Genomic DNA, 23474 nt, shown 5'->3' with positions numbered 1-23474 from the left:
AACTTTAGTCTTATGAAATTTTCAACTTCTACATTCGATGCCGAAACCTATCGAATCAAGTCTGATTGACCTAAAATTTTGCACACAAGTCATAAATGACATAATGAAGCTATTCCAATTTCCAGAATCGGATTCCGATTTCGATATCAAAAAGTTAACCCCTCAGTCAAACTTTCGGCATTTCAAGCTTAATTCCACTACGGACCTCCAAATAATTTTTCGGATACGCTCCTAAGTCCAAAATCACCACACGGAGCTATTGGAATCCTCAAAATTAAATTCTGAGGTCGTTTATATATAAGTCAATAGCCGGTCAACTTTTCTAGCTTAAGTTTTAAACCTAGGAACTAAGTATTCCAATTCATTCCAAAACCTCACCGAACCCGAACCAATTACCCCGGCAAGTCACACAACAATTGTAAAGCCCAAATTGAGTAGTAAAGGGGGAAACGGGGCTCTGATACTCAAAACGACTGGTCGAGTCATTACAAGTTAATAAGAAGAAAGTAAGAATAAGTGAAAAGAGACAATGAAAAAGACAAAAATATAGGAATAGTCATGTGCGTCCATGTTAGGTGGTAGGATATAATTAGGCAAGAAATTAAACACCAACAATCCCCACATAAAAGGTAAAAAGTTACTTTCTTCCAAACATTTCGCTTCCAACAATATATGCACGATTTTATTTTTATTTTTATAATATATATTGCAAAATACATAAGTTATCACCTTACCTATGAACCAAATCCATGTTACACACTTTTTGCGGACGAAAATAACTTTACACACTTAACATTTCAGAGTGTGTATAATACATACTACTCTTGTTATGTGGCAAGGCGCGTGTTTAACAAAAATTGTAAGCGCGTTAAACGGAAGAATTTTTGTCCCGTTCCTTACTTAAAGGACACATGTCAAAATTTTAATTTTTGCTTTTTTAAAAAATATTTTGTTTCCCTTTACTTTTAACTCACCGCCTCCCTGTTCTTCTTCCCCAGAACCCCTCCCCTGTGTGTTCGTTGCTGACCTTTCCCCCTTTCCCCATTTTCGTCTTCTTCCCTACCTCTTTTCCCCATCTTTTCTGTCCATAATTTTAAGAATAACAATAATATATAAAGGCTTTGGAAGAAATTGATTAAGAAAGTTAAAAGAAATCTATATAAGAGAATTTTATAGATTTGGGTTTGAATCTTAATTTAGTAGTAACAACTTAGGAACACAAAATTAATGTGGTAGGATATTAATTTGGTGGTTGAGGGATATCGGAGATGAGCCAAAAGAAGCCAAGATTTGACTGACTCTATCGAAGTGAATCGAGCAGCCATGGATCTCGCCATACCAATTTTAATGGAGTTTTGAGTTTTGCATCATATTTCTTATGTTAGATTTGAATCTGGACTCACAAAGTCGTGACTAATGTACTTGCGTTCCTGATTTTGCTTTGTAATCGGAAGGTAATAATTGTGGATGTTTTTATGGTGGTCGGTGTCAATGAAAATTTGGTGGAGAAGAGAAAGAGATGGAAGGAGAAAATTTAAGGGCTATATTTATAATTTTATATTAATTTATTTTATTTTAAAACTAATGACACGTGGCACTATATTATTAGTGCATGACATGCCTCACTTTTTCTGAGATGCTTAAATATAAAAGTAGTGTGTATTAGACACACCGTGAAAAGGTTGAGTTTAAAGTTATTTTCGTCCGCAAAAAATATGTAACGGGGATTTGGTCCATAGGTAAGGTGTTAGCTTATGTATTTGATCCATAGGTAAGGTGGTAACTTAGATGGTAACTTATGTGTAACAAGAATTTGGGTCAATATATAACATACAACTTTAAAAAAAAAAAGTGCCCCAAAAAGTTTGGACCCAAGCCATTGCTTTAGTTGCCTTATAGTTTAGCCGCCCCTCGGAGCAACTCATATTGGTGATACCTGTATTTCACTTACAATCTGCTAGAGCTCTCTTTGTGGTGTGATTGCTCAAGCATTTGTAGTCTAGTGTATGTTCACCATGGTAGTTTACAGGCCCTTTCCTAGTTTCTCCTTTTGTGGATTATACGTAATTTTTTGCTGAACTAGAAAGTGTTTAGCGCATTATAGCTCGTGAACACTTCTCGACATTTTCTGCATTCAAGGATTTTCATGAATTTTACTGATTGCTTCTACTATTTGAATGAAGCAACTACAACTGTCAGGTTTCAGAGACGATCTTTCTCGGTTTAAGAGCACATTTCCCTCTACACGGGTCAAGGAATATTGAATTTAATTTGCAAAAATAGTAGTTTTTTAAATATAACAAGCGATTACAAACATAGCCACCATAAGAAGCTGGTTTTATATTTTTAGGAAACCAAAAAATAAAACAGAAAATGAAGGGAGATTAGACCAAAACATTCATACATTACTCCTCTATAACATCCATATAGAATCTTTAATATTACTAATAATAATTCTAAAAATATGCACACAATCTTTTCTATTAAACAAAATTTCTTTCTTGCATAAGATTTGAAAAATTGTACATGTCTTTTCTATTGGACCAATTCCAAAAAATATTTAGATAGAAAATTTAAATGTTAAGCTCTTAGATTGTCATCAAGGAAAAGCTATTGGATACCTTTTTGCTGAAAATTTGGATACGAATCTTCGCCAATTTAAGCGTTATATCGCTACTAAAAGAATGAAATCTACAAAATAAGCTACAATTACTAAAAAAAATTATCAATCTTGAAAAAAATTATTTTCTTACGTAGCTTTAAATCACCTGCCTTATAGTTTAAATTTTTATACTTTTAAGTTATGAATTTATTAATAATGTATTAACTTACTTCAAAAGATATTAAAGGTGTATAATAATCATTTACTATAAAAGTCAAAAAAAATATTGAAACAAACGAGACTGTTATAGAGAGGGTTGACTGTAGTACCACTAAGAACTTAAGAGGAAACTAAGTAGAGGAACTCGGAGATAATTGCATCTCCAACACCTATAAGTCTTTTAGCAACATATCCCTCACTTTCGTACTTTGACCGACCCTGTATAGCACTTGGTAAAAATCCTTCTGCAAATATTACAACTCCCAGTGAATTTATCTTCACGAGCTCAACTTGATCACATTCTAAAACGGGTACACATACACAGACACAGGAATTCCTCCAACATTGACAGAGCTAAATAGGGATTCCACCAACATTGGTAGAACCAAGTATTTTGTAGCTTTGAGAGTGCAAGAGACATACGTGGAGTGAGGAAGTGCGAGTAGACTTAAACCAATATATCAACTCTTTAGACTGGGAAAGATATACCTTCTGGCAAATAGTACAGACGTGTTATGAGAATTGACGCCCCTCAAGCATCAAAAAGACAACCCAAAATCACAATTCTGACAAGGACAAAAAATACATAAAAGGAAGAACAGAAGATCGCATGGACAGCCCAATCCCCATAATAGGCTGTCCTGCCTAAGGCCCAATTTATCTAATTTGCCACCTCCAAATCCAGCAATCAAACCCAGTATTAACAGATAAGTTTATGTAACAACTTACAGTCATATTAAAGCCCGATTTGGATTACCAGCTGCAAGGACAAAAAGTAGTAATTTATCATCCAGCTTACACATCCATAAACTTCTCACCAACAGGGTATCTAATTCCTAAGCTACAGGGTTAAAAATAACAGGGGTGAATACAACTAGCAACCAAAATGATAAAAACTAACCAATTACAGCTACCAATATGCTTTACTGACAGACTACGCAGAAACCTAGTACCAACATAACTAAGAACCTAAGACACATTTGCAAGCTGTGACTCCAGATTGTGTGCCAGACAGCAAATAGCATACAAGTCATACTTGGGCTCTATAGTCTCTTCGGTGAGCTGTAACAGGTCCAAGAATGTAGCATAGGCACTAACAGAGAAGCTCCACTATTACAGATGTGCATCAACTAATCAGCTCTTTCCTCTCCCACGCTTCTTTCCACTCTTTGGCTCACTTTCTCGTTCCTTAGACGCACTAGAGAATTTTCCCTTAGAGCTGCTATCAGGGGTTTTTGCCAAATTAGTTGCTTTTTCCTTCTCATTCCCACTTCCCTTAACCTTTGACGAACTAGATTTTAGCTTCTCCATGCCATTGGCACTGGGCTTGCCGCCACTTTGAGGGGTTTTATTTTTGGCCTTGACGGCAGCTGTAACTGTTTCTTGCTTGGACTTGTTGGCAGTCGTTGACGGGGTATCTTGCTTGGACTTGGATTTGGGAGTACTACTGCTAACATCTTTAGACCGAGCAGATGGCTTTTCAGTATCATCAACAGATTTGCCACTGCTTTTTTTAGATCGGGCCCTAGATTTACTGCTGGTTGTACCGTCAGTTCTCCCGCCAGATTTTGAGGTGCCATCTTTTAAGTTGTGCTTAAGCTTACCATCATCCTTGGATTTCTGTCCAGATTTTGTTGCTGTGTCTTTTGACTTGCTGCAGAAAGAGTCCCACCACTGAAACCGTTAGGCTTCCCAACAAAATGTTAATACATCACACAAGCACACGGTTAAGGAGAGCATACAACCTTTTAGGTGAAGCCTCCACTCTTTCATGCTTCGCTGATGATTCAGCATTTCTAGGTTTTTTCTTCTTCTGCCTGGCATAGCGAAAGCAGAGTCAAAGAAACACAAAGAATTGTCGTACTGCTAGAATATGAAGAAAAGATCATTTTTATAGAAGATTAACACCAAAAGTGTGGAGGGGGGGTAAATATTTCCCTATCCTTAGCCATGAGGTAAATACTTTCCTATCCTTAGCCATGAGATCTCATGCTCGAGCCCTAAGTACGGAGTTTCCTTTGGTAGGGAACACTTTACCTCCCAAAGTGGGACTTCCCGCCACGAATCCGGGTTAGTCGGGTCCCAAAACGGGTAAAGAACACCAGGTGGAAACATTAAAAAAAATATTTTTGTAATATATAGTGATTGAGAAGGAAAAAAGCTAATTATCATTTAATTATTTAGGTTTCAATTTCTTTTTAAGCATAAGTCATACATTCAGCTTCTCATATCGCCCCATCCGTGTAGCAAGATCAATGAAGGCCAGAGAATCAGGGAAGGAAGCAGACGAAAGAATGAATATGACATTTCCCAAAACATAATCATTCACAAATACAACGCAATGAGTACAGACATCAAAATGAGTACGGTCTCACTTTGCTCATCCTACAGTAAAAAGAAGAAATTCCATGGAGAAAAATCACAACCAGCCCCCTATCATCATACCTACCACTTTTTTCAGTTACTAAAAAAGCATAACAGCTGCAAATAGAAGAAGGAAATCAAGAACTTGCATAAACCAGGCCAACAAAGCCAAACCATATAGACACAAGTTAAAATAAAACAATTTAAAACTAGCTAACCATGTGCTCAATAAGACTTGAAATCAACAACCTTTAACAGATTTCCAAGTTGGTCAACCAAGCAACTAAAAGGTTTCGAAATCAACCAAGCAACTAAAAGGTTTCGAAAGAAAAGGTAGTCATCCCTCCTGTAGACAAACTCTTATCACTTCTCATCATATAGAATACAGCAAAATTGGATTGTAAGCTAGCTTTGTATTCCATACTAATCAAACAACTTGATTAAGAAACACATCATGAGTCAGCAAAAGTTGAAGTGATAGACTTGGCCAAAGATCTCTAAACTTTTTAGCAACAAAGGTTCACAGAAATATAAAATAATAAAAAAGCATTGAGAATCTTTTATTGTTTTCTTCAGTTAAGATGTATTTGTACGTAGTTATAGTGGTAAAGAGACAGTTGAAGGACAATCTTAGATAGAAAATGCAGAAGGGTTCCAGAAAGGTGGACAATTAGGATGCTCCTAGCTCTACCCTGGTAAGTAATTATAGATTCAGGTGTGAATAAATGCCTTGAAAACTAAATAAGAAATAAGAATAAGGTGATAAACGGCTATGCTTACCTTTCGGAAGCTGCATCAACACTTGCTATTTGTTCCTGTCAACAGAGCGCATACAAATGTATCAAAGAGAAACAAAATCATAGCAAATGCAAATTACAGCCAGTAACTAACCCCTTCTGACATTGGATCATCTTCTACTAACTTCCAGCGTTCCTCTGTGAGATTTATGTTTTCTACATCTCCATCGGTGTAGACAACCTGATAAGAAATTATCATTCAAATATAGAAGGCTTAGTGCAAATGAAACAATTCAATTTTACGAAGCAGAAAACAAACTGCACTCACTCTGTACTTCTTTTTGGCAGAATCAAACTTCTCAACAACACCTTCATAAAATCTGACAACAAAGGAATATCAGCATAAATTCTAATACATATCTTGAGGTATCCCAACACATGCATCCTCATTTCCCAAGACGCAGACCAATGGCATAACAATGGTTAGCACCCCATATTGACGCAGAAATGGGAATATCATTTCTAAGATGTAACATATACTAATGCAGATAAAAAGATTCAAGATAAAATAGAACTGGAGAAATTACTCAGCAATTTCAGCGAACTCAATACGATAGTAATTCCAAACTCAGGGTCAATAATGAGGGGGAAAACATGCTGGACAGGAAAAATATGTCAGGCAGCAGCATAATAAAGTAAGATAAACACTTACTCTTCATCCAATGGCCACCAAACTTTGATTTTTTTACCAACCATGCTCTCACCACGTTGCACAGTCTTGCTTACCTGACAAGTAGAAGCAGTACAGTGGCAGTGTGGTTAGGTATTAATCTCCCGGGCAAACAACTTGTTAATCACACAGGAGTATTGTAGAAGCTAAATGAATTTAATCTAGAATAAAGCAGTTTGTCAAGATAAAACATGACTTACGATAACCGTCATCCTAAGTGAATTCAATTGAAAACAAGCAATCAGCAATGAGTGCCAACAAATGTCAGTAACACAGAAGAGGGACAGTTGGAGAAAGAAAGGCAGTAGTCCCCTGACGAAAGGGGAAACATAAGAGCAAAAAAATGAAGTACGTATTCAGCAAGATTAAGGTGACATTAGCATTTGGCTTTTGTTGGTTCCTAACACAAATGTTAGGTTTTGGAACAAACAGCTATTTTAAAGAACAAGTAAAATGCGTGTGTGTATACAAGCACTTATCAGGTGGCAACAAATGGTAAGTCTATACTACTTGCTAACAACTATCGACTTTTATAACAAAGATCGGTTGGAAGAATTGCAGCATAAAGACACAATTTACATTTGCAAAATAGAACAAGAATAGCACAGAGCATTAATATGATAGAAACACACAGAATAAGAAAGGATTAAACAACATGAACAACGATTTAAAATGCTTACCTTGTCTTTGCCTGAAGAATGCTGCTTTCTCTTTGCACTTGTCCTGGGTGTTTCCTCTTCATTACTTTCATGTTTAGCAGAGTTATCAGGAGACTCTGGGGAAGGTACTATTCCCTGCACAACAAAATGATAACATGAGACAGGCATGGAGGGTCATGGCAAGTCTAACAGGCTCGGTTGTAATAACTGCACAAACACAGGACAAAATCCATATTTGTAAACCCCAGCTCTCATGCTAATGGACTTGGAAGATACAGACAGACTACCATATAGCACAACTGCATGAGTAAACAAAAGCATGAATGACATGACCCAAAACAATTGAAGCGTGACAAAAACAAACAGCTCAAAAATAGCTGTTGTATCCTGAACACAGTTCTCAACATATATAAACAGAAAAAAAATCAGAAAAATGTTGAAGAAACAGAAGAAGATCATTTAGGCCTGAGGTTGATGAAATATGGAAGTTACATCACCCAGTGAGCTGGGGTTTAAAAAAAGGCGAGCTGTAGTTCTGGAGAGAATAAAGCTGTACCGATATACTGATAGATTGCTATCTATTTAACTCCTAAAAGAACAAAATGGACCCTTCCATGTCATTTGACTGATGTGCTAAAAGATCGCCTACACAATAAGGAGAACAAATGATGAGACATCACCTATAAGAGAAACGTTTAATCCTATTCAGAACTACTATTCCTAAGACAAAGCGGCTAAGTATAGCAAAGTCAACCTTCACTTCTACAACTTCAACATCAGAACCCTCAATTGCCATGTATCCAATAGATTAGTGATGTTTCACACGGAAAGATCTAGATTCTTGCAAAAGTAAGACAAACCACCACAAGTTTTAGTATGCTTTATCACTCATGTAGTAAATAAATATTGCAATAAGTGAATCTCTTCATGAAACTAATTTCTAGAGTTCCTTCTCGAACAACAATAGAAGGAATTCACTGGTTTTTTTGTTGTTGTTGTTATTGTTGTTGTCTTCTCGAACAACAGATTTTACTGAGCTGAATCTCTACTTCTGTCCCCAGACCTGTAGCACTGAGACCTAAACCGGAGTTTGTATCTCGTTACAGTTCCAGCTAGTTAAGGACAGAGAGGATCTGTGAATCCTTCCTTCCTGCATATCCAGTTTTAATTTCAGCTAGTTAAGGACAGGGCAGAATTTTGGGATCATTGTGATAGCAAGTTAAGTATCAGCATTGGACTGTCAAACACAACTGTACTAAATAAGCACTTTATTAACTTTAATTGTTACATTTGCTGGTATAATTCCTTCACCATCTAGAAGCTAACTTATGGCTCAAGAATAGCTACAAAATATAGCAGGGAGAAATGTGCAACCCCAGTAGCTGGACATGGCTTTTCACTCCTGCTAGTTTGGAGGAGAAGGCAATACCTTAGGTCAAGCAAAGAAAACATCGAGCAGTGTAGAGGGGAAAAAGAAAAGAAAAAAAGTAGCAAAACAATTACCGCAAATATAGAAAGGATTAAGTTGCAGAAGTGGGGCAGAAAACAATAGAAGGGGAGAAGGAAAAGTGCGCACCAGTGGATTAAACAAAATATTAGTATGATAGAAACCCAGAAAATAAGAAAGGATTAAACAACATGAACAATGATTTAAAATGCTTACCTTGTCCTTGCCTGAAGAACGCTGCTTTCTCTTTGCACTTGTCCTGGGTGTTTCCTCTTCATTACTTTCATGCTTAGCAGAGTTATCCGGAGACTCTGGCGAAGGTACTATCTCCTGCAAAACAATACGATAACATGAGACAGGCATGGAGGGTCATGGCAAGTCTAACGCAGAAATAAAGTCTAACAGGCTCGGTTGTAAGAACTGCACAAACAGGACAAAATCCATATTTGTAAAATAGAGCATGGCATGTAACATTATTATCTAGATATAAATGTTCATAATAACAAGAAAACAAAAATGTAAAATGCTTACCCTGTCCTTGCCTGAAGAAGGCTTTTTCTTTGCACTCGTCCTGGGAATATCCTCTTCACGGCCTTCATGTTTAGCAGAGTCATCAGGTGACTCTTGTGGAGGCGCTGTCTCCTGCACAGTTAAAATTGACAACTTATAAGACGGACATGAAGAGATATTGATAAATCCAACAGAGAAATAAAGTTACATAAAGAGAAGATAAATTACTACAACATCATATTAAATAGAGGATTGAGGGAGTTTTTTTACCGGACTAGCTTTTCCACGTCCACGCTTTTTGCTATCTTCTTTATTTCTCACAGATGGACCAACCTGATTCTTATTCTTGGTATCAATCTTCTTACCCGATTTCTTCTGCTTTTTCGCCTCCCCATCGCTGGTCGATCCACCTTCATTCTCCTTATGAGAAGGCTCCGAAGGAGCTTTCTTCAAAGAACGCCTCACCTGTTTAACCTCTAAGTCACTTGTAGCTTCAGATTCCTTCTCAGACACACACTCTTGATTTAAGCTGTCCTCTTTTCGCCGACCACCTTTCTTCGGTGCACTCTCATCAGGAAGGCTCAGAACAGTGGACGAAGGAGCAACATTAACAGCTTCCCCCTCAGATTCTTTGGGTGCAGAGTGCTGAAGAGTAGTTTCCGGCTTCTCCAAAGAGTTAGACTGCTCAACCGCTGGATCTTCAGAAGCTGAACTTTGGTCATTTTTGTTTTGATTATTCTGATGATCTGGAAGCTTCTCAGCTTCTTTTTCACTATCATCAGGAGCTTGGTGAGAAGATTCTGCTGAGTTTGAAGAGTTTGTCCTTCTTCCTCTTTTCTTAGCAGTTTGTTCTGACTTGGATTCTGAATTTGTAGACTTTCCAGCCCTTAAATCATCAGACTCAGATTTGGAAGGTGTCTTAGCAGCATCTTGCAGATCCACCTCATCATGGTCTCCAGCATTTGCTAAGAGTTCTGCTTCAGCAGCCGATCCCACAGTCTCCTGACTAACGCCATTACTTGTGATTGATTTGGGAGATCTATTCACGGTGGGGTCAATATCTTCTGAACGTGCTTCTTCTCTTACGCTCTCAGCCATCTGATCAGACAAGAAAGTTACCAAATAAATACCTTGTAATAACAGCCAGTCAACGATGTCATAAGAATATTATGGTGCTAACATGTTCAATCCCACACCATCCATTACAAATATTAAAGACATTACTGACTCAAAAGGGTCATATTCACTGATTTACCAACACAAAAAAACTAAGGACCCATTAGGACAACATTTGGTTGAAGGTGAAAAAATATGTATTTGAAGTTGAAGTTGAAAAAGAGTATTTGGAGTTGTTCACTGTGTTTGGACATGAATTTCTCTTGGGAAAAGAGTAGAAGTTTTGTGAGTGAACCATTATTTCACTTGAAATACTCCTCAAACAGGATTTTCAACTTCAAACTCTCTATTTTAAGTAAAGGTGAAATAATGGACAAAATTGCAAAAGACGCATTCATTTGCAATTGATATTTCATTATTTGCAAATATTAATGTGTCCAAACACCTAGATAATATCCAAACCACATGCCTGGCCTGCCTCATCTGAAGATGCTGTAGCCACTTTGCTCCCATCACCCTAAATTATATGATTCAGAGGCAATATACAATAAATTTATGACAAGAATTTTGGAAAAAAAATATTTAACAAAGTTATTCAAAGTCTCACACCTGAGTTGCCGGAGCAGCCTCTGGAAGATCAGCCAACTTGCCCTCAGCAGCCTTGAAAACACATCAATACAGATCATCAATATCAAAACTCCAGGAGGTGGCATAATGGTACTTACATTGTTAGCAGTTATAGAAAGCAGACCTTCAAGCAGTTACTCAGGCAAAAAATTTGCAACAATAGTAGATCAGAATCAACATCGGAAAAAGAAAAAAGAAAATAATGAATTCAATTCCTGATATGTGACAGGTCGACATGGAAAGAACAAGGAAGTTGATTTTCTTTTAGACAAACAGATATAATTTAAAGTAGATATAGCACCAAATGTACTATCACCGTACAAGTGAATTGATTACATTTTCAATATTACTGAAAGAGAAGAGTGAAACATGATTTGCAGCCTTGACTCTTTCCAAGAGCCATGCATAAGTAACTATCCCTCTCAAGGCGAAATAGATAGATATCTTCCCAATGAAACAGCAGAATTTCAGCAGTTACCGCGTCAGTCAATAGACACAAGCACTGACAGATGAAAATTTGCATTTAGAATTAACTAGTTAAAGATACATCAAGAGAGCTATACTTTCCAACAATAGTTACTCTCCACACATGCATAGATCATGTAAAAAAAAGAGTAATCTTTTTTATTGCTATGATTTATACATGCTAAAAATGTTTTTAAAGAAAGGACAATGTATTTGCTCTATAATCTCACTGGGCAAATACATTACAGACAGAAACTCTCCTTCAAGGCACTTTTTTGCTCCCTCTTATAATTGGTGGAGCCATTTTACACCTCTAATTCAATTACAAAATTAAATACTTTGTCAAATTAGAGCAAGGGAGCAAAAACAAGTGTGTACTGTTTGAAAAAGAAACTGAAACTTGCAGGCTCTTATCATATCTAAGCCTTGAGGAACAACGAATGCATATCAGGTTTTCAACAGGAATAGGAAAGGGACCTTTTAACTCTGTGAACATCAACAAGACATCACCACTACCAGGCCAGCAGATATTAACTAAACCCACAACTTAAACACGAGAAAGATTATTGTCTTAGACTCCCTAGATTATGTGGGAAAATGTAAAGGTGAAGTTAGACTCCATGTTAATCTATACAGCAATAGTTCAGCAGCAAAAGTTCAGGCACAGAATAATTTAGAAATAAAAGTTGACTAACCAATTGTTCCTTTGGAACACTGTCATTGATATGATCAACAGCTGGAAGAGTCCCTTCACACACTGAAGTAACAATTTTATTGTACCCATCCAAAGAGATTTGCAATGATTCTACTGCTTGCGCCAAATAAGGTTTAAGCTTCTCTGCACAGTTTGCAAATACTTTTTCCCCCAACCTTTTAGCAATTGGTGTCACCTCCTGAAAGAAACTTATTAAATTTAGCATTGTCGCAAGACTACAGAGAACTCAAGAGGAATAACATAAAAGATATCATCTCTTCAACCACAACATACCTCATTGTCCTTTTTAACACTAGCCAATAGAGGGGTGAGCAACTCAAGGGGTACCTCTTCACTTTCTTCCAGCACAAGAGTCATGATAGTTGCCATGGATGAGAAGATATTTTCTGGGTGATCCTCTCTGAAAGTGGAAGGCAATGAATGAACAGTCTATTCAGTTGAGCTCACTACTAAGCTTAAACATATTCAAAAGGAATTAGCATACAAAAAAATAAGAAACACATGGGGGAGAAAACAGAGGCCACAAGATTGCATAATCAACATTATCCATTTATTTGATAAGTTTAAACGACATTATCCAGTTATACCATTGCAGCAAGTAATTCATTACATGTGTACAACCATTCCAAAAGAAAACTACTCTGAGCTTTAACATGGAGCACAGTTGAGTGTACTGACAGAAGGGTAATGTTCCAGAGATTAGATGTACACTGTTGATAGACAACCCATGCATCTAAATACCATCTTAGATGTAAAACCTACCATCTTGCTACTTTTATAAATAGTTATCAAGAGCATGCTTGGAGTATTTTCTGAACAAGTCATTGATAAGCTTTTTAATGTTATCAGGAAGAAAGAAAAACTAATTGTTCTTTCCACTGTTCCAGAAGATTTTCCATTTCAAAAAGAAAACTACCAAAGTTTTAACCCAATTTTTTTTTTTTTTGCAAAGCTTCTGAAATTTTTGCTGGCCAATCACCAGCTAAATATCTCCAAACAACTATGGGATTATGTCATGTCACATATCAATAAAATATCTTTAACAACAACAACAACCCAGTGTAATCCCACAAGTGGGGTCTGGGGAGGGTAGGATGTACGTAGACTTACCCCTACCTTGGAAGGGCAAAGAGACTATTTCCGATAGACCCTCGGCTAAAGAAATAAAATATCTTTAACAACTAGGGAAAACCATTTTCAATGTCACTCCTAAAAGTTGATCAAATTAGATAATGATATTCAAAATAAGTAACCAATAGATTTCCTCATTCCTGCTCTCTAACAATCACACTAATCCCACAGACACCCCAGTATAGGCACCCAAATGATGATGCAACTTGCAAGAAGTCCAAAAAGATAAAAATAGAAGACAATACCACATGAGGGGTCATAATTTCAAATATTAACCCCATAACCATGCCGACGTTTTTGGAAAGAAGATTTCTTAACTAGAAGCTCCACTTAAAAGTGTAAACAAACATGAGAAGCTCACAATCCCATAAATCTAAAATCACACACTTTGATGGAATGTGGGCGATTATAACTTCAGACATATTCTCAAAAAAATATAAATCCGAGAACATTCGCTGGTATCAAATAACCAAACATTACAGAAACAAAATTACTGTTGAACTATTAAGATATATGGCAATACCTTATAGCTTTAAGGAAGTGCTGAAACATCTCAGTAATGAGCTTATCACATTCTAGATCCAACATGACAACACATGACCTGACCTTGGCCACTGTCTCAAGGATCAACACCCTCTTATTATATGATCTGCTGGACTGGTCATGTAAATTCTCAAAGGATGATACAATTAATTGAAAGACATCCTGTATCAACCAAGTGGAATGTTATTGGAGGGCTGATATATAAGAAAGAACTATGAGAAAGCAAACTTCACATACCTTCATTTTCTCATCATCATATGGAGCATCCGGTGCAGTAATCCTAGTTATCTCACTTATACAAGAAGCAACTGCGACCTTCACATCAAGATCAGAATGCCTCAGGAGGTCAGTTGCAACTAATGCCTTCATCAATGGAGAAAGTGCATCATGCATTGATTTAGCCGGTGATTGGTCCACCTTTGACAGGGAAGATTCTACTTGCTTAAAGCAGAAAAAACCAAAAGTATATTAAGATTAGCCAAGCACAGTAACCAGAATTACCGAAAGTAGTTCTCACAGAAATTGATGAAGATGAGCAATAATAAGATTTTCTTGGTGCTTTTCGAAGAGAACAAGTTCTACATAACCTTTTTTGGCAGGCAATGTAAGAAATATCCTTAATGCTGGGAAAGAGTACATCCAAAAAAAAAAATCAATAAGTGTAAAGAACCTACAAAGTAAACAAAAGCCTCCGGCTCTAAAACATTTGCTGTGAATCTTGTTACACCAAAAATTAAACAAAAATATACACTTGTACTTACGATTAACTACATTCTCCTTTTTGCTTTCAGAAACTCTGGCATTTCTTAATCTCCAGTTCTCCACATAACCTTACCATACTACTATGGGGGATGACTTCCAGAAAAGTTTTAAAAGTAACCTCTCTAGCTAAAATTCAATGACTCACCTAAAGAAGGAGAGAAAGAAATACAGGACAACTTGATTCTCTTCCCCTGAGATTTTGTATTAGAGCACTCTCAAAGGTTCATACAGACACACACATTCATGAAGTGATGACGATTAGTTAGCACCATTTTTAGTCGCACAGGTAAAGGTTTTACGCATTTTCCTAAGAGAATTATGGCAGCATAAAAACTCACAAACCAAATCTTTTAAATAAAAATCTAAAGGACATAGTTTGGCATGTCCTTAATAGCTCCCATTTGTATCAACAGAACATGCAATCCTCATCAGCAAGCTATCAAGGGTGGGTGTTCCACAGGAAACCCATGGTTCCAAAATTTGAAATAATTGCCACTGTTTATCACTCAGTAACCGGGCACATGAAGATGCACCGTCCAGAGTTACTCTAAATGGATTTATGAAATTGTTAAAACACAAATCCATGTATAAAAAATTTCACTAGGGAACGTCACCCCACAAAAAGGTGGCCTAGTTCATTAAGGCTTCTCAATTTTGCAATGCCGGTGGTGGCCAGGCATTGGCACAAGTACTGAGTAACTTTGTCCACCAAGTCTTGGATAGAGGAAGAAAGCACCTAATGTGTTTTGCCTCAGCTAGGATTTGAACCTTCGACCCCATGGTTCTCCTCCCACTTCATTGGCAACTAGGTTACTCCCTTGTGTGCATGTTGATAACAGTTACTTTACCAATCAAAAAAGAAAAGTTGATAACAGTGTTCAAGTGCTGGATATTATAGAGCAAGAACCAGAATACTTTCAAGATACTAAAGTTATATCCTAAATAGAACATTCAAAGAAAATACCATCAACGGCAGCATATTAAGATATACCAAATAGGCAAAAAAGACACCATGTAAGAAATTTAAAATGCAATAACTCTACAGAAGCGAATAAAAAAAATAAAAAAAAAGGGCTTACGTCAAGCAAGATGATGAGTTCGTCAAGTGAAGAAGGAGGCTGAAGAAGCTTATTCCCAGCTTCCGCAAGTTGTTCTTCTAGCTCTTTATCTGAAGCCGACATCGTTTTTTCTTCAAGATCTCCTAGAAAAATCTATATAGATTTAAAATTACAATAACTCTTCACACCATCAAACCCTAGAAATAGCGTTTATCAGAAAGAAACAAAATCAATTGCTCCGCGTATTGCACAAAGAGAAGAGGAAAAGGATCTTGTGAAACCCTAAAGAAATGAGTGAAATTTTTTGAGTAGAAAATAAAGAACAGGGCTCTTTTTATTTTTTTGTTTTTGTTTTTGTTTTGGGGAGATAAATGGTGTAAATTTAAAGCGTTGAATTTATGGAGGGCTTTCGTTGTTGGAAAATAAAAGTAGGGGAGAATCCCGCTGAGAGATTGGGGTCGGAATTATCGGGGGTTATTGGATTTGCTTTAATTTGGAATATCGAGTCCGCCAATCAAGTTTGAGAAGCGTGGCATTTTGTTTCTTTATTTCCCTTTTTTGAAATGGCAAGTGCCTTGTGTTTACTTTTATTTATGGTTAGGTTATTGTTATCTTTCCACTAAATATTACTCCTAAGTATTTATGAATTTTACTAAATTAAATTATTTTAACTCATTTGATTTAACAGTCTACGTTTGATTCATAAAACGGCTCTGTTGCACTAGTTGGCAAAGAGTTCGTAATATCCGAAGCACTCGAATAATACACTAGCTTATGTTAAATTAACTTAGGAAACATGTTAAATTTATCATCTAGAACTTACGATAAAGGCTTATCAATTTATTCTTTTATAATTTTACTACAATGTGAGAAAGGACACTTATTTATTATTTGTATAATGTATTATTTTCCAGATTTATTTCATTAAATATTTTAGTTCCTTTCTGGTTTAACGCTTTAAAAATGTGAAGGTTTTATTTCAAACAAAAAAAAAGAAAAAGAAATTAAGAACTTACATGTTAAATTTTTAATTTAGAAAATTTGAAGAATACATATACTCCATAAAATTTGTATAACAATATTATCTTATCAAAAAAATATATATGTGTGGAACAATCTTAACACTAGGAACTACTATAAAAAGGTTAGTTGGTTTGTTATATGAAACATGAAATAATTTCTTGACAAACGTGAGTGAAAATAAAAATAAAATATCGTTCAATAGATTATTTATTGTGCGTAAGGTATTTTTTTTTTTTTCGTGTTATCCTTATATACCATGGTCAAATTAATGAAAGTTTATCGATAGTTGATAAGATAATTAAAAATAAAATGTCGTGAAATATGTAGTTCATATGATATGGACATAATTTCAAATGATTTTAGTTTATAAAATTATAAGAAATGTTAACTAGAAGGTGTAGATGAATTAGAGCCATTACTTACATCTAAAAAAATGAATGATTAGGTTGAAATAATTCTTTAATTATACAACATTATTTGATAATCTTCTTTTAATTGTGAGTTGTTATAATTCATACTAATAGTTGGCTACCTTTGACCTTTCCAATAGTATCCAGTTCATTTTGATCGTTTATTTTGTCTTATTCAAAAGTAGATGATGTGCTATTTTAGATCTTTAAATTTGAGTATCAAGTAAAATCTACTCAAAATAAACATAATGATTTTATAAACCTTTAAAATTATATGAATCTGATACAACTACAAACAAAAGTTGTCTAAATGCATAAAATCTCCGAAAAAGAGTTGATCATCGTAGTATATAATCTAACAAGTTTTTGAGTAAATCCTAAATTAACTCTATATGTAGGGTATGTACGATCAATATAATTAATGAATCGATACATATTTAAGTGAATTTCAGACAAAATGAATTTAAATTTGTTCGGAGAAAGAATGATCTAGCATAATAGAGTATGGAATCTAAAGTTATAACATCAATTGATTAGCTGTGTAGTATATGGTATTTAATGCATGTTTAGAATTTAAGATAACCACAAAAGCGATTTAAATACAATTTTTCTATGAAGGGGAGATTATCTTACTAGTGTATTAACATAAGTAACTCAAGGCACTCATTAGGCTTTAACTTTGAGTTTCATAAAGAGCATTTTATCGCATAGGTTACCTTAATCGAACTAATCTTTTAATTTGGGTAAATGAGGAGGTCTATCTTTGCACATATTTTGGTACTAGTATTTGGACAAGTATGTTGCACGTGTATCTCATGTTAATTAGTACAAATATTTTATAGTTGCACGTGTTTATGATATATTTTATAATTTCATTTTCGTATGATATTTATTATCATCGTAAAGCATAAACCTACTGGAAGTTGCTTTCAGATAAATGTGAAAGAACATCTTCATTTACAGATTTAATGAAAGTGATTGGACTTTAGGGGAAAAGAAATGTCCCTTTTGTAGTATTTTTATGTACTTCAATCACGTTATAGTTTAAGAAACTGTAGCCTCTTTCTTTTTACAACCTAGCACATATCAGCAAGCTATAATAAAAGTAGCATTTTATAGTGGTTGTGCATAAATAAAACTGACATATGTCTTTCGTAGAATATTTAGATGATTGCCAAATGTCAAGCTATTCATGGTGTACATCTGCAAAGAAGCAATTGTCAATTTTGATATATTAACAGTTACTGAAATAAAAAATAATTAATGTATATAAATGATAGTTGCATGTACATGTAATCTTTGGCCGATTCATAATTGTGATTGCTTTCATTTGTCAATTTAGCAAAATAAAGTTAGTTGGACTGTACATATATAATTGCATTATAAAAGTTAATACGATAATCACGTATCAAATATTGATTGTTTAGTGTTTAATACTTTATGAATAAAGTAACTCTCTCTTAAATAAAAGGAAATTATATTTTCTCATTTCCAAACTTAATTTTTCAACCAGAAATAACTTTAAAATAAAAAAAAAACATATATATATATATATGCTAAAAATAACAAACTTTAAAGCATAAGCTACAAAAAGATTGCAAGTGGCAAAGGGATCAACTTCTCAATCTCCTTATCTCGAAGGGAAAATAAATATTAGCTGCACATAATTTGGATATGAATACACATCTTTTGCTTCTTTATATATCATAGTATTATAAAAAATAATATTGAAGGCTACTCTTGGGCGGCAAACTTCAATCCTCAATAAAAGCATTTTTTAGCTTCATTCTTTTCAAACTTACAAAAATAGTTTTTATACATTGCATACTTTTAAAAAATCATGCAATTGTATTTTCTACTTTTTTGCCAGGTGGATTTAAATGATATTGAAGCGACACTGCCTCCTCTAGAAAATTGTTGCTTCTTCCGGTCCACAATAAGTGACCATTTTATATTTGGCACAATCATTAAGGAAATACGAACTCCTAGAGAAAAAAGATGTATTCACTAAATTAACCTCAGTTGATTGTTACTTTGACACAAGGGCAAATTTTAAAAAAATAAAATTAATTCCTTCTTGATATGTAAATGGACACTTATTTTGGACTAAAATAAAAATATAAAATAATCGCTTAGTGTGAACTAGAGGGAGTAATGAAGAGAAACTCAACGATAGTACTTTGTAGGAATATCCATACATGTGTGTGAGCCATGACATGTAACTTCCTGGTAGAGTTTGGATATTATTAAAGTGTTAAATTAATGTTATTTTCGTGAAAGATCGACTAATAAGTGCACTACCAAAAAAGTAGATACAAAAGTTATATTCAATACAGAAACTAATTATGAGTGCATGCTTGACATAACGCAGCTACGCGACAGATAAATAATAGAAAAATCTAAAGGTATGAAAGATAGACCAAAATCATAATACGAACCTGTTGGAACCTTAAAATCCCGATTCCGGGGTCGTTTTCTCAAAATATTGACCGAAGTCAAACTTGCCCCTTTTAAAGCCAAACTAAGGAATCAATTGCTCCGATTTCAACCCGATCACTTCCAAATTCCGAATTAAATGTCACGATCCGAAATTTTCCACCGACGGGACCGTGATGACGCCTAACATTTCACTTGCCAGGTAAGCCAACATTAGAAAATTATTAAACCATTTCCTTATTTTGATTTAGTAAATAACAATAATTAACTCAAATAAAAAATAATATGTGCGGAATATCGTAAAACTGTGTTAATTACTACCATCCGGATCTGGAGTCACAATTCACGAGCATTCTAGAATTTACTACAAGTAATAGTCTAAAAGAAATACAACTGTTTGAATAAAAGAAACAATAGAACAAAAATGATAGACGGGGACTTCAAGGTCTGTGGACGCCGACAGATCTACCTTGAGTCTCCGGACAACGGACCAACAGCAAAATCTCGATCAACCAGAGCCGGTATCAAAATCTGCACAGAAAGTGCAGAGTGCAGTATTAGTACAACTAACTTTATGTACTGGTAAGTGTCGAGCCTAACCTCGACGAAGTAGTGACTAGGCTAAGGCAAGGCACCTACAAATCAACATGTACAATTCAACAGTGTATATACAAATAACAGAAATGAAGGACTAAACATGAAATGTCAGGAGCGAAAAATGCTGAGGGGAATACAAGATAAAAAAACTACAACAGAATGATCATCGGAGTAGTCAATATACCATGAATCAACAAGAGCAGTGAATACAATAAGAAAAAATGCACGGCATCACCGTTCGTGCTTTTACTCTCAATCTCACCATAAAATTAATAAAAATGGCACGGCATCACCCTTCGTGCATTAACTCTCATATCATGGCACTGCATCACCCTTCGTGCATTAACACTCACAATATGGCACGACATCACCCTTCGTGCATTAGCACTCACAATATGGCACGACATCACCCTTCGTGCATTAACACTCACAATATGGCACGGTATCACCCTTCGTGCATTAACACTCACAATATGGTACGACATCACCATTCGTGCATTAACACTCTCCCTTACTATAATGCAATGCATAAATAACAACAGGGAGATAGAATAACAAGTACAAACCTTACTTCAACATTTGGTTCCATAATATCAATCTCAACTTTGAAATAAAACTCAATTATCACCAGAAAATCCGTAAACATGATAAGAACGATAAATTGAACAACACTCGTATAACACATAGCAATTTGGCATTGGAAAAAGACAATATAAGAAAAATAGAGAAACACAGAAAACAAGTAAATTGGCGGTGCATAAGTACTCGTCACCTCACATATACGCCGCTCACATGAATTTCACTTAGAAAATAATCTAAGGTTCCTAATTCACTCAAGTCAGGGTTAGACACAACACTTACCTCACTCCGAAGGCCACTTAATTCTCAATCACACCTTTTCCTTTGGAATTCACCTCCAAACCACTTGTATCTATTCAAAAAATGACTCAATAATATCAAATATTGCTAAAGGAATCAATTATATTGCATAAATTAAATTTTCTAATTTTTCCTCCAAAAAGTCAAAAAATCGACCTCGGGCCCGCTTGGTCAAAACCCGAGGTTCGGACCAAAATCTTTTTACCCATTCACCCTTGAGCCCGAATATGTAATTAGTTTTGGAATTCGACCTCAAATTGAGGTCTAAATCCCCAAATTTCTGAAATTTCTATTTTCTACCCTAACCCCTAATTCTACCATGAAAACTCTAGACTTTAGGTTGAAAATTCAAGAAATGTAATTGGTAATTGAAAGAAAATAGTTTAGAATCACTTACCAACAATTTGGGGGAAGGAATGACTCTTGAAAAATTGCCCCTCACCGTTTGGTTTTTGAGAAAAATGAGTTTTTTTAAAGCAAAAATCCCGTTTTGGATTCTGTTAAGTGCTGGGCGACAGTGTTCATCGCGTTCGCGAGAGCACTGTCGCGTTCGCGAAGTGCATGGGCTGCCAAGCCTTCGCGTTCGCGAGGCAATGCTCGCGTTCGCGTAGGCTACCCTTCCCTGGTCTTCCCGTTCGTGAGACATTGCTCGCATTCGCGATAAAGAGAAGGCTGACTCCCCCTCCCCAGTGCCTAACGCTACGCGTTCGCGATGGGCTTGTCGCGTTCGCGAAGGGTAACGCCCCATCACTTCGCGTTCGCGACCAAGCCTTCGCGTTCGCGAAGAAGAAATCCTCAGCTGCCTAGTTTACTCTTCGCGTTCGCGAGAGTACCTTCGCGAACGCGAAGAAGAACATGCCAGAACACAGATTCTGCAGAAAAACCAGATTTTCAAAGTCCAAAACATCCCGTGGCCTATCCGAAACTCACCCGAGCCCTCGGGGCTCCAAACCAAACATGCACACAAGTCTAAAAATATCATATGAACTTGCTTGCGCGCTCAAATCGCCAAAATAACACCTAGAACTCTAAATTTAGCACCAATTCAAATGAAATTCTCAAGAACGCTTTAAAACTTCTAATTTCTCAACTGGACGTCCGAATCACGCCAAATCAACTCCATTTCTCACCAAATTTCACAGACATGTCTTAAATATCATAATGAACATGTACCGGGCTCCGAAACCAAAAATACGGACCCGATACGAATAATGCCAAATATCAATCAATTCTTAAAAACAAATAATTTCCAAACTTTTAATTGTAATAAAAAATTTAGTACTCAAGCTAGGGACCTCCAAATTCGATTTTGGGCAGACGCCCAGGTCCCATAATTTGATATGGACCTACCGGGGCCATCAAAGCATGGATCCGGGCCCGTTTACCAAAAATATTGACCGAAGTCAACTAAAATCAACTTTTAAGGCAAAAATTCTTATTTTTATTAGTTTTCAACATAAAAGTTTCCCGAAAACCTGCCCGAACTGCGCACACAAATCGAGGAGGGTAAAAATGAGATTCTTAAGGCTTAAGAGAGCATATTCAATTTTTAAAATATAAAATGACCTTTTGGGTCATCACATTCTCCACCTCTAAAATAACCGTTCGTCCTCGAACGAACATAGAAAAATACCTGGTCTGGTGAAAAGGTAGGGATATCTACTCCGCATATCGGACTCGGACTCTAAGTAGCTACCTCAATAGGCTGACCTCTCCACTGCACTTGAACTTAAGGGTAACTCTTTGACCTCAACTGACGAACCTGCCGGTCTAGAATGGCTACCGGCTCCTCCTCGTAAGTCAAATCCTTGTCTAACTGGACAGAGCTGAAATCTAACACGTGGGACGGGTCACCATGATATTTCCGGAGCATAGACACATAGAATACCGGATGAACTAAGGATAACCTGGAGGCAACGCAAGTCTATAAGCTACCTCCCCCTCCCTCTCGAGGATCTCAAATGGCCCGATATACCTAGGGCTCAACTTGCCCTTCTTCCCAAATCTCATAACACCCTTCATGGGTGATACCCGAAGCAATATTCTTTCTCCAACCATGAATGCAATATTACGAACTTTACGGTCGGCATAACTCTTTTGCCTGGACTGAGCTATACGAAATCGATCCTGTATAATCTTGACCTTGTCCAAGGCCTCCTGAACTAAATCTGTACCCAATAACCGAGCCTCCCCCGGCTCAAACCACCCAACTGGCGACCTACACCGTCTACCATATAATGCCTCATAGGGAGCCATGTGAATGCTCGACTGGTAGCTGTTATTGTAGGCAAACTCCGCTAATGGCAAAAACTGATCCCAAGAACCTCCAAAGTCAATAACACAGGCGCGGAGCATATCCTCCAAGATCTTAATAGTACGCTTGGACTGCCCATCCGTCTGAGGATGAAATGCTGTGCTCAACTCAACCCGCATACCCAACTCAC

General features: G+C 36.2%; 1 protein-coding gene across 3 annotated transcripts; it reads right to left on the bottom strand.

The window, feature by feature from the left end:
• Positions 1 to 3552: 3552 nt before the first annotated feature.
• LOC104087323 (sister chromatid cohesion protein PDS5 homolog C-like) lies at positions 3553 to 16085 on the bottom strand. Of its 3 annotated transcripts, XM_070177732.1 has the most exons (17): positions 15707 to 16041; positions 14103 to 14306; positions 13846 to 14027; positions 12465 to 12591; positions 12172 to 12369; positions 10994 to 11044; positions 10854 to 10901; positions 9539 to 10366; positions 9290 to 9400; positions 8975 to 9088; positions 7333 to 7446; positions 6635 to 6708; positions 6251 to 6302; positions 6077 to 6163; positions 5966 to 6000; positions 4567 to 4638; positions 3553 to 4475 (listed from the first exon to the last, which is right to left on the bottom strand). In XM_070177732.1, the coding sequence occupies exons 1-17, from the start codon at positions 15806 to 15808 to the stop codon at positions 3956 to 3958; spliced, it is 2919 nt and encodes a 972-aa protein (XP_070033833.1). In that variant the 5' UTR covers positions 15809 to 16041; the 3' UTR covers positions 3553 to 3955. The 3 variants fall into 3 exon arrangements, with proteins under 3 accessions (XP_070033833.1, XP_070033834.1, XP_070033835.1); XM_070177733.1 differs by lacking the exon at positions 10854 to 10901 and having other exon boundaries at positions 15707 to 16085; XM_070177734.1 differs by lacking the exon at positions 7333 to 7446.
• Positions 16086 to 23474: the final 7389 nt, after the last annotated feature.

Source organism: Nicotiana tomentosiformis, chromosome 6, assembly GCF_000390325.3.
Source record: "Nicotiana tomentosiformis chromosome 6, ASM39032v3, whole genome shotgun sequence".
Classification (NCBI taxonomy): domain Eukaryota; kingdom Viridiplantae; phylum Streptophyta; class Magnoliopsida; order Solanales; family Solanaceae; genus Nicotiana; species Nicotiana tomentosiformis.
The sequence above is the reverse complement of the archived record's forward strand: the minus strand, read 5'-3'. Positions and strand labels throughout refer to the sequence as shown.

Excerpts from the sequence above, each read along its gene's own strand:
- LOC104087323 (XM_070177732.1), bottom strand. The coding sequence starts at position 15,808 with ATGTCGGCTTCAGATAAAGAGCTAGAAGAACAACTTGCGGAAGCTGGG. Across the intron at positions 6,303-6,634 it reads TGGTGGCCATTGGATGAAGA|ATTTTATGAAGGTGTTGTTG; the intron begins GTAAGTGTTTAT and ends CTTTGTTGTCAG. Across the intron at positions 4,639-5,965 it reads GTTGATGCAGCTTCCGAAAG|GCAGAAGAAGAAAAAACCTA; the intron begins GTAAGCATAGCC and ends TCGCTATGCCAG.